Below are 17,536 nucleotides of genomic sequence, written 5' to 3'. Positions count from 1 at the left end.
GTGAAGTGCAATTGAGAATTGAATTAAAAAAAACACTAAGATGATGTTGATTTATACATTTGTAGTAATTTTCCTTCTTCATTTCTCTACTGTTTTAGCTTTTCTATTTTCCTCAATATTTTTAAAGTTCTCGTGGATGATGACAATCTTCGAGTGATGCTTTTATCCAAAATTGCAAGAGACAAATTAAGCGTTAATCCTTTTTATATTATACACATATTTATGTCATCTACAAAATTATATATTTCTTTTCTTTCACTTTCCATTCAATCATTTACTATCATCATTTATATAAAAACAAAAAACAAAAAAATCATCTTGCTTTCTTCTCTTTTGTTCATTTTTTAATCCAAACATAATACAAAAAATGAAGACTAAATACATTTTATTTGTTCCATATCTTTGACTAGGAGTTCAGTTTGGTCAATTAACTTTTAAAAATACCATTTGATCCCTTAACTCTACAAAGTGAACCATATCAGTCTTTTCCATCCAAATATCGGTGATGAAGTGAGATTTTGTTGATGTAGCAAATGACATGTAACATTCAATTTTGTGATTGTTTTAACGACCCGAAAAATCAGTCGCTAAAAGACTGTTTTTTTTGGATTTTTATACCATCTTCATCTTCTTCAAAAACTCAAACTCAAAATGTATTTGAAAACCATAAGAAAATTAGGTGTAGGGACATGAAGTGGAGGCAAAAACTTGGGTCAAATTCATAAAATTGCTTTCTATAAGAATCCTCATGTAATATATGATTTAAACTCTCCATGTTCATAGATGGGCTAACAATATTTCTGCAAAAAGATTAATTAATGGGTTACTCATGGTTTAGCGGTTGACAAGACGTTTTTAATATTCATCATTTCAGTTTGCAAAAAGATAAAAGTAAGTCATTTAACCTCCATCCAATATACTCCCTCTGTCCCAAATTATAAGAGAAATTCTCTTTTTTGATTCATTGAATAATTAATGTATCTGGTCTATAAGCAGACCAGATACATTAATTATTCAATGAATCTAAAAAGTGAATTTCTCTTATAATTTGGGACGGAAGGAGTATAATATATAATCAACCGTGTAATATGTCTTAAATAAATATTGATAAACTACTAATGGTGTCCCATGAGAAATGACAAGCCAAAGCTAGCTTTGTTTTGCTTTATGTGTATAACCTTTTATCTTTGCTGCAACAACGACAATTTATTTAATAGTTCTAGGCATTTATTTATTTGCGCAAATAATATTTAGATTTTCCACCTGTGAGAATTCTCTTCAAAAAGGGGTTTTGTGTTTTAGGGTTTGGGTCTTTTATTGGGACAAAAATATTGAAGAATTTGTCAAAGAAAAGGTAGAGAAATGAAGGAAGAAGAACATGTACATAAAATAGGGTTATGGTCTTGTAATAATGCCTCTAATAATGCAATTGGGATGCTGTGGTAATAATGTATGGAGTGCGTATACCTCTGTTACGCGCTTAGTTATGCACATCCAATAGCTCTTGTTACACACTTCTAACACATGTTGTTATGCACCTCTAAAGAAAAAGAAGCAGATAGGGAAGATGAATTTGTTTTTTCTTCTCCTGAATTTTATGAATTTGTATGAAAGTGAATAGATAAGGGAAGAAGATAAAAAACAGAGATAAAATTTATAAAATATTTTAGTGATAAATTTTTCTATTACAATATTGGTTTAAGTTACGTGACATTTCACATAAGTGTCACATAGACTTAAAAATTAACTTTAACTAAAAAAACAAAATGATTAATGTAAATTAATTTGCATAGTTAACAAATCAAATTAATTTTTTAAAAAATTAAGGCTATGTTTAGATTGATGGAATGTGATGGAATGGAATAGAATGAAGTGGTATTTAATCAGATTCCATTGTTTGGATTTATAAATAACGGATGGAGTGGAATGGAATATGATGGAATCTATTCCATCATATCCTTCAATTTTCATTCCACCCAATTTAGGGTGTAAGCTATGAAATGAACTAAACTATTCTACTCTGCCCCGTCAAACTATAAAATATACACAAACAATGGAATGGAATCTCAATACCATTTCCACTCCATTACATCATATTTCACTCCGCTCCGCTCCCTTAGGGTATGTTTGGATTGATGGAATAGGATGGAATGGAGCGGAAATGAATGAAATAAGTTTATGTTTCATCGTTTGGATCGGTTAAAAACAGATGGAATGGAGTGGTATCAGATGGAATGCATTCCATCACTTTCCACCATTTTTTGTACCTCCGATTTGGGCGGAATGAAAAAATTACTCTATTCCATCATGAAGTATCCAAACAATAGAATGACGTATTTATTCCATTCCACTTTGTTCCGCTCTATTCCATCCCGCTCCGCTCTATTCCGCTCCATTCTTTTTATTGTATCCAAACATAGCTTAAGAGACCAAACTAAAGTTCAAATAAAAAATAAATGACAAAAAATTATATTTAGCCAAAAATAAAATTTTCATATTTATTTTGAAAAAAGAAAAAGAAAAAAAAGAAGAGCTTTCTTTTAAAAAAAATGAAAAAAAATAAAATGTTGGAACGTGAAATTACAATATAACACTTTTGCAATTTGTTATCATCAGAGTGTGTCACGTAAACATGGTCGGGGTAAAAAAGTCAATAAAGTAATTCTAAAGAGGGAGTGTTGCCCTAGCGACCAAGACACAGCGCTTTGTACCCAAGGAACTAAACGAACGGCTGAGATTAAATCATTCTCACAATCCAAGGGCTAATACACTCACTCAATAAACACCATTTATATTCAAACCTTTCACAAATATCGCTTCACTCAACCAGCGCCCCATCTTCTCTAGGTTTACGTATCAAACCGGCGGCGCAAAAATGGTGATCCACTCTCTCTTCTTCGCCGTATCATTCCATTCTCGCTAACAGTTTATCGCTAACCGTTTCCGATTCTGATTGTTACTTTTTCTTTCTGATTTTTTTCAGGTTCTTCAAAACGACATTGATCTGTTGAATCCACCCGCTGAACTCGAGAAGAGAAAGCATAAACTTAAACGACTTGTTCAATCTCCTAATTCATTCTTCATGGTAATTTTTTTCGCTAATCTTTTTCGATTAGGTTAAGTTTTAGTTTTCTTATTTGATTTGTAATCTGATTTTTGTTTCGTCTGTGTTTGTTAATAGGATGTCAAATGTCAAGGTTGCTTCAATATGTAAGTTCCTATTACGATCTTTGTTATTTTCCTTACTCAGGAGCATTTGATTTAGAAAAAAATACTTTTTTTAATGTGATTTTGATTATGATTATACAACTTTTTAGGTCTAAATAGGATTTAAGCGTCTTAAAAATTGACCTTTTCACTTGTTAATCCTTGTATCCACTTTATAGTTGTAAGGGCCTGTAGTGTAATTTTTTAGGGCTAAATATGATTTAGGTGCCTGGAATGTGACAAATGGAGTGGAATGTAATGATATGGAACGGGATCATTTGAAATTGGATGGAGTGGTATGAATTTCATTCCATTCCATCACTTACCCTCATATTTCTTCCCTTCCGATTTGGGCGGAATGGAGAATTTGCCTTGCTCGGTTCGGTTATAAAACATCAAGCGATGGATTCCACTCCATTCCACTTCTTTCCATTCTGCTCCGTAAAATTCATGATATCCAAAAATAGCCTTAGGGACTAACAAGGAAGAGTTTGTAGCTTTTGTTATTTATAGCGACTGAAAAACCAGCACAGCAGCTGGATAGTATTTTTCTTCTTCTTCAAAGCTACTTTTTAGTATTTTGTTGTAGAATTAAATTCCCCTTTTAAAATTGGATAAACAGCTTAAAGCACAAGGGCTTATCAAAACAAGTGCTTATGTATAAGCTTACATAATCTATTTTTATAACAAAAAATAAAATTTAGTTGAATCGTTTTGTTACATGCTGTAGGTTATTATCATTAGTTATCGTCTTTCTTTAAAGTAAGTTAACAAGTTCATAAACCAAAAAAATAAGCTTAAGAATTTCATAAAAAGTGTAATAAGCTTTTTTTAAAGTTATTGTAAACAGTGTCACAAAATTTAATTTAGTAGATAACAAGTTCAACTAAACCAATTCAAACAGGTCCTTAGTCTTGTAACCATTTTACTGTCTTTCTTTTAGAGATAAACAAAGTAAGATTTTGTAGTTTGGTTATTTATAGGAACTGAAAAAACTGGCTCTGTAGTGGAGAATTTTCTTCTTGAAATCTACACCACAGTCCATTGTTTAAGAATTGAAGATTTGTTTTGTTAATGATAAAGTTATTTTTTATTGAAAGATAATACAAATTTACTAAAGGAACCTTTTCAATTTGAATGCCTTGTTCATAATGGTTATTTTTTTGGATGCAGAACTACTGTATTCAGTCACTCCCAAACCGTTGTTGTCTGTGGTAATTGTCAGACTGTGTTGTGCCAACCAACCGGTGGAAAAGCAAGACTAACAGAGGGATGCTCATTCAGAAAGAAGGGAGATTAGAAATGAGATTAGTAATGGAGTTATTTTGTGTTTTTTAGAATTGATTTCTGAAGGAATTTTGAGTTATTTAATTTTAATAGAATGTATTTGAATTGTTGAATGGAAATGGTTGTCTTTGCATGTCTATGCAATTGTGCTCTCTAAGTTAAAAGATTTTTGAGGAAATGATACTTTGGTGTTATTTGACATTATCTCTATTTTATACACAGTAATTTATTTGATATGTTATAGTGTCACAGTGTGCATTAGTTTGATACAGTTTATCACAATTTTTTAATCCCTATAATCTAACATGCTCATGTGTTGTGTACTACTAGTCTTGGCCGAAAAGTTTCCTCGTTGTAGAGAATTAAATATATTGAGGAAGTTATAATCTCAGTATCACCGACATCTTAGAAACTGGAAAAAATGTGTTTGTGTTAGTTTCGATTGTTCAACATTGATAATTAGGATTACATTTAATTTATGTATCATTTTAAACTATTGTTTATCAACATATTGCGTTAATCTCTAAGTATGTACTAGAAAGCATGGTTTACAGCTCTGGCCTCCGAGTTGAGCTCTTGACTAGACAAACTCTTAACTTGGTGTTAAACATGTCGGCCCAATATTGTCTTGAGTTTCAATATATTTGTTGATTATGATTCACTCTTGTGTAGATGTCAACTTTTTTCTCACTTCTTCCTAGTAAATTAGATTTTCAGAATTTGTTGTAACTTGTTGCAGGCACATGCACTTGTTCATAATGAAGTGCAAGCTATAATACTTTTTGACCTAGGCACATGCACTTGTTCATAATGAAAACAAGCTATAATATTTTTTTACCTTGACAATCCTGGCGAACGGGTTTGTATATTTATAATGTCAAATATGGATGGATAATAGAATACCATGGCCTGGATTAAATAATAGTTTGTTGGGACTTCTATTAAATTTTAGGGAGTTTTCTAATATAAAAGAAAAGGGAGGGAAACAAATTATACATTAAAAAAGTTGGTTTCTCTCGCGTTTAGTAATTTATCTTGAAAATTTCCTTTAGCTACCTCCCTATGGGATCACCCCCAGCGAAAAACTTAAATTACCTCTGTTTCGGAAATGAACTTCCGAAGCTTTGATTTTTTTAAAAAAATTTCCACAATTCGGAAGTGCATCTCCGAGAACACCTCATGGGGGGTGTCTTCGGAGATGAACTTTCGAAAACACCTTTGTTCAGATTTTGAGAGGTTTCGGAAATGCACTTCCGAATTATGCAGAAACAGAGATTTTTTTTTTTTAATGTTTTTCTTAACAGTTTCGTATTTTTAATTAAAGAAAACTGGGAAATAAAATAAGCGACATATAAAGGTGAAAATACTAATATGATAAAAAAAGTAATATATACAACCGATCTGAATCCAAATAATAATAATAATGTGCTAAAGATACAATCCGAAAACAAAAAATAAATAAACCCGACCACTACTGGGTGTGCCTAACCCTCTCTCCCTGGGACCTCCTCTGCCGCCTGTATGCCACCGCACGGCCCGCATCAGTGACGATCATCTCCATCACGGCCACTGCCTCTGGACCGCCCTGCTGAACGACACCTCGATCCAACGCGTCCCGCCCAAGCATCTCTATCCGCTGGCAGATCGGCATGAGATCAATGGCGTGGTCATCCTCGACATGCTGGTTCTCCAGGATCTCCTCGTGTGCTGGCATAGGAGCGCCGGGAACGTCGAGTCTCAGCAGAGGATGTGACACTCGATAGAACCATGTGACGTATCCCTCCTCATTGTGCCAGTCCTGTGTGACCCGAGTGAGACGGTACTCCTGCGGTACCACATGATGCTGCCAGTCCTCCCATATGGCAGTGAGCTGCACTCGGTCACTGTGTCGGGAGCAGCCTCAAAGGGTGACCTGGGTATCCGCTGCACGAATCCGAACTGACGCATGCACCGCTCAGGGAGATACCGGACCATGATGGTAGTCCCGCATGCCAGCCAGCCTGAATATAGAGCAATGCCGTCAAAGGGGACAATCTGAGCGTAGTCGCTGAACGGCCTCCAGGTGACGTCGTCGTGCATCGTGCGGTCCAGGTATCCACGGTATGGTCCCATCGCATCGTTCCCCCTCTGGAGAACGTATCTGGCGGCCCTGGGCATGGCGTCCACCTACGCAGGATCGATGTGAAAGTCGTGGATGCGGGAGAAGTAGGAGATGATCCAGCTCTGAAACAGAAACACGATAATGTATTAAAAATAAATACGAAACATAAATAAATAAATAAATACGATAATATATTAAAATAAAACGTACCGTAAGTAGTGTGCAGGATCCGACCAACTGCCTCGTCCTCCAGTTGGAGGCCTCATTCAGCTTCTGGTAGAGGTATGCCAGAGTAGTTGCCCCCAGTTCCACTGGTGAACGGTATCCAGGTCCATGAAGTAGCGGAGGTAGGTCACGTCGACGTACCTTGCACTCTTGTCCACAAAGCATGCAGCGCCTACCACATGCATGTACCAACACCGGAGAGCGCAGCCGCGGTGATAGTGTGTGAGTAGCTCGTCACCCGCCTCCTCAGCCTCGGCCGCCGCGTCTAGGTGGTGCTCAAAATAGCAGCTCAGTGTGGTGAACCGGACATGAGGCCCAGATGTCGTGACGCACTCAAAGTGAGCAACCTCGTGCTCCATGCCCAAATAGAGCGTCATCCACTCAATGGCCTCGACCCTCTGGATCCGGGAGTGGTGCAACACTGGCCCCCTAATCGGCAGGTGGAGAAGACACTGCACGTCATGCAAGGTGATCGTCATCTCGCCAACCGGCAAGTGGAAAGAGGACGTCTCCTTGTGCCAGCGCTCCACAAATGCCCCTGCATGCCGGTGCTGATGGTGGTGTACCCTGTCATGCAGAGCCCGCTAAGCCCTGAATCTCGCACATGGTCGTTAAACCACTCAGCTGCTGGTTTAAACAGACTGAAAATCTTCCGGGCGTGGTTCACCATTTTCAACGGCTCTCTCTCCTGTTACAAAAAAAAAACAAATAAGCGACATATATTAAATAAGCGACAAATAAACGGTTAAATTATAAAAAATGGTGACAAATAAACGGTTAAATTATAAAAAATACCTCTCCCTCCCAGATACACCGAGCGACGTGATCGTGGTAGTTAATCAGCACAGAAGTGTCAAAGGGCCCTCCCGGATAGCTGTCCTCCTGCTCATCCTCCTCCCCGGCTGGAGGGTCAACATCCGGTACCCCCTCCGGCTCGTGGTAGGGCACTTCCGCCACCTCTTCCTCCTCCTCCTCTGGCTGGCGGGAAGAAGATACCCGAATCAGCCGACTCCTAGATCCTGAAGCAGATGTACCCTCTCCCTCGCCCACGGGAACTCGCACACGTCGTCCCCGTCCCTGCCCACGTCCCTGTGTCGATGCCAGCTGCGCCGCCGCCCGCTCGCGTCTAGCCGACGCAGTCTGGGTATCCCTACCCTGTCTGATGCGTGCTGGTTGGTTGTCTGACATGTTCCTGTAAACAATTAAAATCAATTAATATGCCACACAAAAGAAAAAACTAAAAAAATTGAACTTCTGATACAATTCGGAAGTTCATTTCTGAAACTGGGATGGAGGTGTTTTCGGAAATGAACTTCCGAAACACCCCTGCGATGAAGTTTTCTGCAACTTCCATGGCAGACCCCAAAACCAGACTTAAAAACAACTTTTGCAATTTCTAAACACCCTAAATATCAGTACCAACCTACTCCAATGTGGTTTTTGCAATTTCTAAACACCCTACTAGAGATTTTAATAATAGATCTAAAAATAGAAAAAATTCAAAAACTTACCAATTGAAGAGATTAGGATGACTTAGGTTGAGTTTGGGAAGCTTTTGGAATGCACACTTGCTTTTGCAGAAATTTTTGAAGAGAGGAAGTTTGAAGAAGATTTAGGGTAAACTGAATGGGGGAGGGGGTTGTTTTGCTTAATCTGCAAAACGCGCAATATTTCGGAAATGAACTTCCGAAATGTTGATTTCGGAAGTGCATTTCCGAAATAGGACAATTTTTCAAAAAAAAAAAGGCGCTTTCAGAGATGCATCTCCGAAAACACCTTTTTCTTGCATTTCGGAAATGCATTTCCAAAGTCAGGGGTAGTTTGGGTTTTTCACCAGAGGTGGACTAGAAGGTTGGGAGGTCTATAAAGAAATTTTCTTTATATTTGATTTAAGAGCTCATAAAATTTAAGTTTACACTATTGTAGAGCTCTTAAGCTCACTATTTTTTAATTTAATAATAACTTTGTTCATTATTAATTATGAATTGTACCATTCGTCCGATTTGCCAGATCAAACAAGGAGAGTCGTTGAATTAAAATCACAAATGTTGTAAAAGTTGATAGGTCGTGTAGACACGTTGGAGATTAGAATGACGATAAATTAAAGATTTAATGTGAGAAGTGTTGGAAGAACTGCATCATAACATGTTATTAGAATTTGCAAAATTGTTGAATTGTCCCATACTAGAGGCACAACGTCTACCTCCAAGGAATGAAATTGAGTCTGAATTCAAGATGGAGGTTGAGTTTTCTTCGTTCGACGACGAAGATCCCTTAGGGTGAATTACATGTGCAAAAATGTACTTTGAGGTGCAATATTCTTCAAATGCGTTAAGGATGAAATTGGCGAAGTTGGGCAAGGAGGGAACAAAGGATGATCTCATTTATTTGAGATTGAAGAAACCGTTGATTGAGCACTATGAAGGAAGAAAAAGTGATAATACATTCAAAGAGTTGAAATATGTTTATCAAATAAGAGAAGTTTCATCAAATAGGAGAGGTTGATGAACACATAAGTTTTTGAATATGTATCTTATAAAGTTTGTTGAATCTCTAAAAAAATAATATCTAGGGTATTTTCTAGGAGGTCTCAAGCTTGATGTTCGCTCGAGGATGAGAACTTTCAATTCCCAAAACCAAAGTGAGGCTATGAAATTCGCTCGAGACGTGGAATTTCGAGATTGTTGGTTCCAAGAAGATGAATGTGCCATAAAATTCATTATGGAAAGGAGAAAAGATGAATATAGATCCTGTGTAAGGGATACTAATGGGTTGAGTTATAACCTAGGTCTAACTCGTGGGAATTTTAATAATGGGTTGATATAGATTTCTCAACCTAAATGGGTTTAAATAGTGGGAATCTTAATCGAAGTCTCTCTCTAAATTCTGACATGGAACACTCGACTAATGGTGAATAGCAAAAGGGGAGCAAAGATCACATAATGGGTGTCAAACAACTGTCATACTCATATCTTACGAATCGCAAATCCCACAATCTCAACTTTAGATGTAGGGAACACTTCCACCCATTTCACCAATGTACTAGAAAACAACTCTACTTAGTACACAATCCCTTAAGCATGAGTCACATAGGAGCAAAGTGATTTTTCGAAATAACTAAAGTCAAAAGTTTACAAAAGGGCAACCATTTATTTTTGTTATTGTTTTTTAGGTACACAATCTCTCAAGCACGAGTCACGTAAGATAAATATGAATTTAATGGTTGGCTAAGAAGATTGGATAACGCACAACCTCTTAAACATGAGTCATACATGAGGGAAATGCTTTTTGAGACGACTTAAGAAGTCGGAAGTTTATAGAAATGCAACCCTTTGTTTTTTATTATTATTTTCTAGATCTTAATTAAGCATATGCAATTTTATAGTTTGCTTTGTTGATTATCTTAAATTAGTTTGGTTTGGAGCAGAAAAGTCATGTTTTTCGTTTATGAAACTTTTGTTTTTTTTGTTCGCAGATGTATACACAATTTCAACTCATGTAGAAAACACAAACTAAACTTACATAATATTGAAAAATTAATGTGAGTTAGAAGTCCCATATTACTTGAAAAAGTGGATATATATATATATATATATATATATATATATATATATATATATATATATATGTCTTAAGGTTTTGGATTAATATGTGATGTCTCTTTCACTTGTTTGGATGAGTCTTTGATCCAACATAGATATTTCCCCTCATGATGACCCATCAGTGGTATCAGAGCCGATTGTTCGAGTAAAAAACCTACTCCTTATATCAAAAGTTTTTTAGACATGATGGTGGTCAGATGACGTGTCGTGTTGAAGTGCTCGTGATGTGGTAAGGGTGTCAATGGTGGTGCAAGTGTGATCATGCTCTATAAACTATTTGTCATACACTACATATATCCTTCTTGTTATCTTACCATATCATTTTCAAACTTTAATGTGTAAACTCAACCCTATTTATTGTTGTGTTTCCTAAGTGAAAAATCTTGTTCGCCCATGCCTTAACAAATATTTAAATGTGAGAAATCAATAACTATGCATGTACATAATCATAAAAATTGACGTAATCATTAAAAATATCTTCGAATACTTTCATTTGTTATTACTTCTCAGTTTTGTTAGAAATATACCATACACTTGCATGTCACCATAATTTTTTAGTTTCTCATTCATAAATACAATCATATTGAATTTTTTTTTGTTTGGCTTTAAACCACCGGTTTAGTCCGGTTCGGGGGCGAGTTCTGGCATCAAGTGGTTCCATCCCCCTCCCGATCGCAGTTGCGGAGGATTATTGAATTTTATTTTTACATTATTGCATAGATGAATACAATAAGCTTGGTGTATTGAGAAAAATAATGAGCCGACCATCACCGCGTGTTATTTGTTATTTAAATATCTATAGTGCATACAAAAAGTTATTAACACACTCGAATTACAAATAATAAGACTTCGTTGAATATTTGTAGTGCATATACAAAGTTACCAACACACTTACATTAGTCAAGGTAATACCAACAATCTCAAGTAATAACAATCAATATTTGTAAATTTTATGCATGCTACCCATAATCAACACTAGTAGGGATGACAACAGGGCGGGTCGGAGACGGTTATTACCTCCCCCAAACCCTAACCCGAATCCCCTCACAATCCCCGTTCCCCACCCCAAACTCAAACGATAATGGAGAATTAAAACTCAAACCCGATCCAAACGGGTTCGGGTATCCCCGCCCCGCCACCATCCATTTAGTGAAATCAATTTTTTAAAACAAATACTTATTTTTTCCAACATTAAATTACTTTATAAAAAATAAAGCGAAACAATTTCAAAAAAATTCTTACATACATTTCAAATATTTTAAATAATAAATACAAATCAAAATATCATAATTTTGACCACATATTTAATATTCTAAATTATCAAAAATATATAATAATATACACAATAAAATAAACGCGACGAGTTCGGGGTGGGTACTAGTGTCCCCATTACCCAACTCGTCCCCATATTTTGAAAACGGGGAAAACCCAAACGCAAACCCAGTCAAAGTGGGTTTTCTCCGTCAACTTTGGGGCGAGTTTGGGTTGGTACCTGCGGGTACGAGTTTTGTTGCCATGTCTAATCACTAGGTGAGTTGTATTCATAAGTGTGATAAAATTTAAATGTGCCCATAATATGTCTCAGGCCTTATCAAAATCATCCACCTTTCTATACAATTACGCATAATTATCACGTTTCATCAATATATGTTGTTTCCCTCAATGAATTAACGATATGTTTGACATTCATTATAACTCTTCTTAATGGTAGTTAAACTCTTTGTATTTTGATCATTAAATATTATCAATCAATATATTTCTTAGTTTAACCATATTCTTTGCTATGCCACCAAATAAATTTCTTTTTTATGATTGTGTTGTTGGTATTTTCGATCTAAGAAAAGTATATCAAATTTAAAACACAAGTAAATTTCTAAACATTACAACTACCATGTTATGACTTACGCTTACACGTTTTACAATGATTTTTAAAATATCTACGAATTAGTTTGAGAGGTTGAAAAATATTTTAAGATTTGAGCTACAAGAAATGTAAATAAATATGGTAAAATTGACAAATTAATTTAAATGACATAAAAGTAAAGATTTGAAAAGGTAAATGTTTTGAAATGTAAAATGCATACAAAACAAATGAATTCAAAAGACAAAATGCTAATACTAAATTTGCTGAAAATATAAATAAAAATTTAAAGACGATGGAAGTATGCTTAAAGTTCTGTTGAAGTCAGTTTCTAGTTAGGAGTAGACTTTAGAATTTAAGTATTCAACCATTTGTTACTCGTGAGACTCTTATCTATATGAAAAATAAATTAGATAAATATAATATCACTGACAATCTATGATCATGTCAGTTATTTCGATGAGCCAATCTTAATAGATCATATGTAGGAAATTGATATACGATCTAAAAATTGTTCTTTGTCCGATGATAATTCGTTTAATTTGTACTTGTCGATTGATATTTTATTGAATGTTGGCCAATATGTAATATGTGTTAGAAACATCCATTATCTCAATTACTCTCGTAGTCGAAGCCTTCCATATTTCTTCTAAAATCTTGATTTTTTTGTTGACTCTCAACGTTCAATGACAAGACTAAAATTTTGTCAATAACAATATAATAATCGATCAAGAAGTAGATTACCATTCAATAGGTGCTATATCATATTCTATCGGGAGAACTTGTCTTTCACCATCCATTAAAGTTATTCCTATTCATCTAAATTGACACTCACACGTTTAAATTAAAGAAATACTTTTAAATCTCATATGTTCAGGATTATCCAAAACCTATACTCCATTCTTTACACAATCGAGAATTAACTTTTTCTCTATTTTTTATTTTGTTGTGGCTGTTTCAAACATTTAGGCTATGTTTGGGAGTTTAGAGGGGAAGGGAGGGGAGAGCTTTGGAAAATAGAAGGAATTGGGGGAAAAGGATAAAAAGATTTTGGGTAGGAGGGTTTTGGAGGGTTTGAGTTTATTCATAACACCAAAAACCCCATGAAATGGGGGAACTCAAAAATTGTAGTTTTGGAGGGTTTTGGAGGGTTTTGAAGGGCTTACATAAATTTTTCAAATATCTTTTAGGTTGTTATACTATTTTGAAAATTAAAAATTTAGTAATGATAATAACTCTTTTATCATTCTAAACAAATTCATTTTTTCAAAAAATGTCAAATATTTTCCTATATTTTTTTAAAATTTTGTTTTTGAAAACCTTCCCCTCCCCTCCTCTCCAAACTCCCAAACATAGCCTTAGTTTATAACAACATTTCCTTTCCTAACTTTTCTATCTCATTTCAATAAATCATCATCACATGTATCACATATAGTAAACACTTTGTCAATAACAATTATACCCATTAACTATACTAATTGCATGTATATTTTAAAATTCTACTCTATCGTCAACTACATCAAAGACTTATTCTTAAATATGATTTAGTGAAAGAAAAACAATTATTAAATCGATTAACTGATAAGAAGTTGGACAGGCCTAAGAGAGAAAAGAAAGTTTCAGTTTTACTCAAAGATTTTTATTATTAAGTAGGTGCTGTTAGTAGTTTTTATTGTTCCCTCTTTATGTTTTTGGGCCTATTACTTTTCAGCCCATTTAGTAGAGAAAAACCCTAACTATTTATATTGTAGTTTGCTGAATGTTGAAGCTATGAAGAAAGTATGAAGTTTGTTTAATGTCAATTTCTTTTTATGCCATTTAGATCTAAATTTAACCTAGCTATATCTAACATTGGTGCTTTCATCTCCTTCCTCTCATCCCTCCCATGGCTCCCCCTAAACCTCCCAACCCATCTTCTAAAGAAATTTTAGAAGAAGCCCTTCAAATCACTACCTTAAACCTAAACAATGCAATGCAAGAGACACAAGAGCAAATGGATGTAAGATTCCACCAAATCTCTACAGAATTATCCAACCTCCAAACAAGGTTTGATAATGACAAAAGTGTGGAAGACTCTAGATTTGATTCCCTCATGGCAGCTATTAACAAAATAGCTACTCAAAAAGAGCTTCAGCAGACCCTTCCATCCCCTTCTGCTACTGTTCACGAATCTGGTACATCAAGCAGATATGCTACTGTTCACGGATCTGGGACCACTGCTGGGTCCGTTACTGTTCACGGAACAGTACCTCCGCTTAGCTCTGCTACTGTTCATGGAACAGCAGCCGCTTCAGGTATGACACAGCAACTACATTCTGTTTCTAGGGTTCTTACACCTAATTTTCCAAATCTGTCACCTACACACACACCCTTACGCAATTCTGCAACCTTTTCCACCACACATCCTCAGCCAACATCTACACGTCACTATAACCCTCACACCACCTCAACCTTTGTACCCTACCCCCCTATTCCAACCATCTTATCATCTTCCCAACCTTTCCACATCCCTTTTTCCCATCAGTCCCCTTTTTCACAATTTCCTTCCCAACACCCTTATCCCAATCTCTCCCATATACCACCCTTACCAACAGCTCGTACTCCAAAACTCGATCTACCTATGTTTGATGGTTCCGGACCTCTTGATTGGTTGTTTCAAGCGGAGCAGTTTTTTTAATTTTTATAATATGCCTCCGGAAAATCGTTTATCCTTAATATCCTTTTACATGAAAGGTGATGCCTTAAGTTGGTTTAAATGGATGCATAATAGTCATTTATTATCTGATTGGGCCTCTTTTACAAGAGCCTTAGAATTGCGTTTCGGCCCCTCTACATATGAAAATCATCAGGCAGAATTGTTTAAGTTACAGCAAGAAGGAACAGTAGTTGAGTATCAAACAAAATTTGAACAGTTGGGAAATCAAGTGGTGGGTCTTCCTCAAGATGCTTTACTAAATTGCTTTATTTCTGGTCTTAATGTTGATATTCGAAATGAAATGGCTATTCAACGACCCACACATATCTCCCAAGCTATTGGATTAGCTAAATTGATTGAAGCAAAGCTTAAAGATTCTAAGCCTAAATTTTCCAAAACCTATGTTAGCCCATACCCCAAACCCAATCCTACTTCATCTAATACCCCATACCAAAAAGGCCTTCCTAATAATCCATCCCATACAACATTCAGACCCAAAAGTCCTAATTCCCAACAACCTCAACACCTGCCCATAAAAAAATTATCTCAAGCCCAAATTCAGGAACGCAGAGCCCAATGGTTGTGTTTTAATTGTGATGAAAAGTTTATTCCCGGACATAAGTGTGCTACGGGCAGATTCTTGATCCTCTTATGTGATGACGAGGTTTTGGAACATGCTCAATTGGTCGATGAACAACAGGAATCTATAGAAGAGACAGAACCAAGAGACACTTATTTTCAGCTATCCACCCAAGCACTAACAGGTCAATTTTCTCCTCAAACTCTCAAATTTCGAGGAACTATTGGCGGATTACCGGTTATGGTTTTAGTGGATACAGGCAGCACCCACAATATACTACAACCTCGCATCGCTCAGCACCTTAATCTCTTAACCACCCCCATTCCTCAATTTTCGGTTATGGTTGGCAATGGCTCTCACCTCCAATGTCAAGGAATTTGCAACAATGTCAAATTGGTTTTACAAGAACATCAATTCCAATTACCCTTCTACCTCCTACCTATTGAGGGAGCTGATGTAGTCCTAGGCATGGCTTGGCTAAGGACACTTGGCACTATCCAGGCTGATTTTTCTATCCCCTCAATCACCTTCAACCACAACAACTCACCTATGACCTTACAAGGGGATTCTGCCACACTTCCCGAACACACCACTTTTCATCAATTCAAACAACTTGTCCACCAAGATTCCATTGCATCACTACATCTCATGATTTTTCAACCCAGCCCACCTATTATACCTAACACACAACCTCACCCGTTCGAAACCCTACCCAAAGACACGCCCCCCAGCTTATCAAACTACTTCACAAATTCTCCAAAATATTTCAACCTCATATTGGCCTCCCTCCACCCAGACCCCATGATCATCACATAAACTTACTTCCCAACACTGCCCCAGTTAACGTTAAGCCCTATAGGTACCCTCATTCCCAAAAAACAGCTATGACTACTATCATTGATGAAATGCTTAAAGAAGGCCTAATTACTCCTAGTCACAGCCCTTTTTCTTCCCCGGTTTTATTAGTCAAAAAAAAGGACGGCACTTGGCGTTTTTGTGTTGACTATAGAGCCCTTAATGCTGTCACCGTTAAAGACAAATTCCCAATACCCACAATAGACGAATTACTCGATGAACTTGGTTCAGCAAAAGTTTTCACCAAATTAGATCTACGCTCAGGTTATCACCATATCCGAATGGCATCAGAGGATACACATAAAACGGCTTTTCGTACTTTCGATGGACACTATGAATTCCTTGTTATGCCTTTTGGCTTGACTAACGCACCCTCTACTTTCCAATCAGCCATGAATGATCTTTTACGGCCCTACTTGCGAAAATTTGTTTTAGTTTTTTTTGATGACATCCTAATTTACAACACTAATTTTAATGATCACATTGCTCACTTACAGATTATTTTTCAGCTACTTATGACCAATTTTTATGTTGTCAAGTTTTCAAAGTGTGTGTTTGCAGTTTCTAAAGTTCATTACCTAGGTCATGTCATTTCAAGCGGCACAGTGGCACCAGATGCAGAAAAAATTAAAGCTATTCTAGATTGGCCTCAGCCACGAACTCTCACGGCACTCAGAGGATTTTTAGGCCTTACCGGATTTTATCGTCGCTTTGTCAATAAATACGCCACTCTCGCCGCTCCGCTCACCGATTTGTTCTGTTCCACTAAATTTGTTTGGAGTACAGAGGCGGCCGCAGCCTTTACAGAACTACAAAGAAGAATGACCGACATGCCGGTTTTATCTTTACCTAATTTTACAAAGAAATTCATCGTAGAAACGGATGCTTCAGGTGTGGCCATTGGTGCTGTTTTGTCCCAGGAGGGTCATCCGATTGCCTTCTTCAGCAAAAAGTTATGTCCTAGAATGCAGGAAGCCTCTGTTTACGTTAGAGAAATGTTCGCTGTCACAGAAGCCATAAAAAAGTGGCGTCAGTATTTAATCGGACAAGAGTTTCATATATACACCGATCAAAAGAGTTTACGTAATCTGTTGCTCCAGAAAATACAAACCCCTGAGCAACA

The 17,536-nt window shown here is 36.4% G+C and overlaps 1 protein-coding gene across 1 annotated transcript; it reads left to right on the top strand.

The window, feature by feature from the left end:
- Positions 1-2,733: 2,733 nt before the first annotated feature.
- LOC131622431 (small ribosomal subunit protein eS27y) lies at positions 2,734-4,730 on the top strand. The gene is made up of 4 exons (XM_058893459.1): positions 2,734-2,878; positions 2,984-3,085; positions 3,182-3,210; positions 4,381-4,730. Exons 1-4 carry the CDS (start codon positions 2,876-2,878, stop codon positions 4,505-4,507), a joined length of 261 nt encoding a protein of 86 aa, XP_058749442.1. The 5' UTR covers positions 2,734-2,875; the 3' UTR covers positions 4,508-4,730.
- The last annotated feature ends 12,806 nt before the right edge of the window (positions 4,731-17,536 follow it).

The sequence above is a fragment of the Vicia villosa genome, unplaced genomic scaffold, assembly GCF_029867415.1.
Source record: "Vicia villosa cultivar HV-30 ecotype Madison, WI unplaced genomic scaffold, Vvil1.0 ctg.000030F_1_1, whole genome shotgun sequence".
Taxonomy (NCBI): Eukaryota; Viridiplantae; Streptophyta; class Magnoliopsida; order Fabales; family Fabaceae; genus Vicia; species Vicia villosa.
The sequence above is the reverse complement of the archived record's forward strand: the minus strand, read 5'-3'. Positions and strand labels throughout refer to the sequence as shown.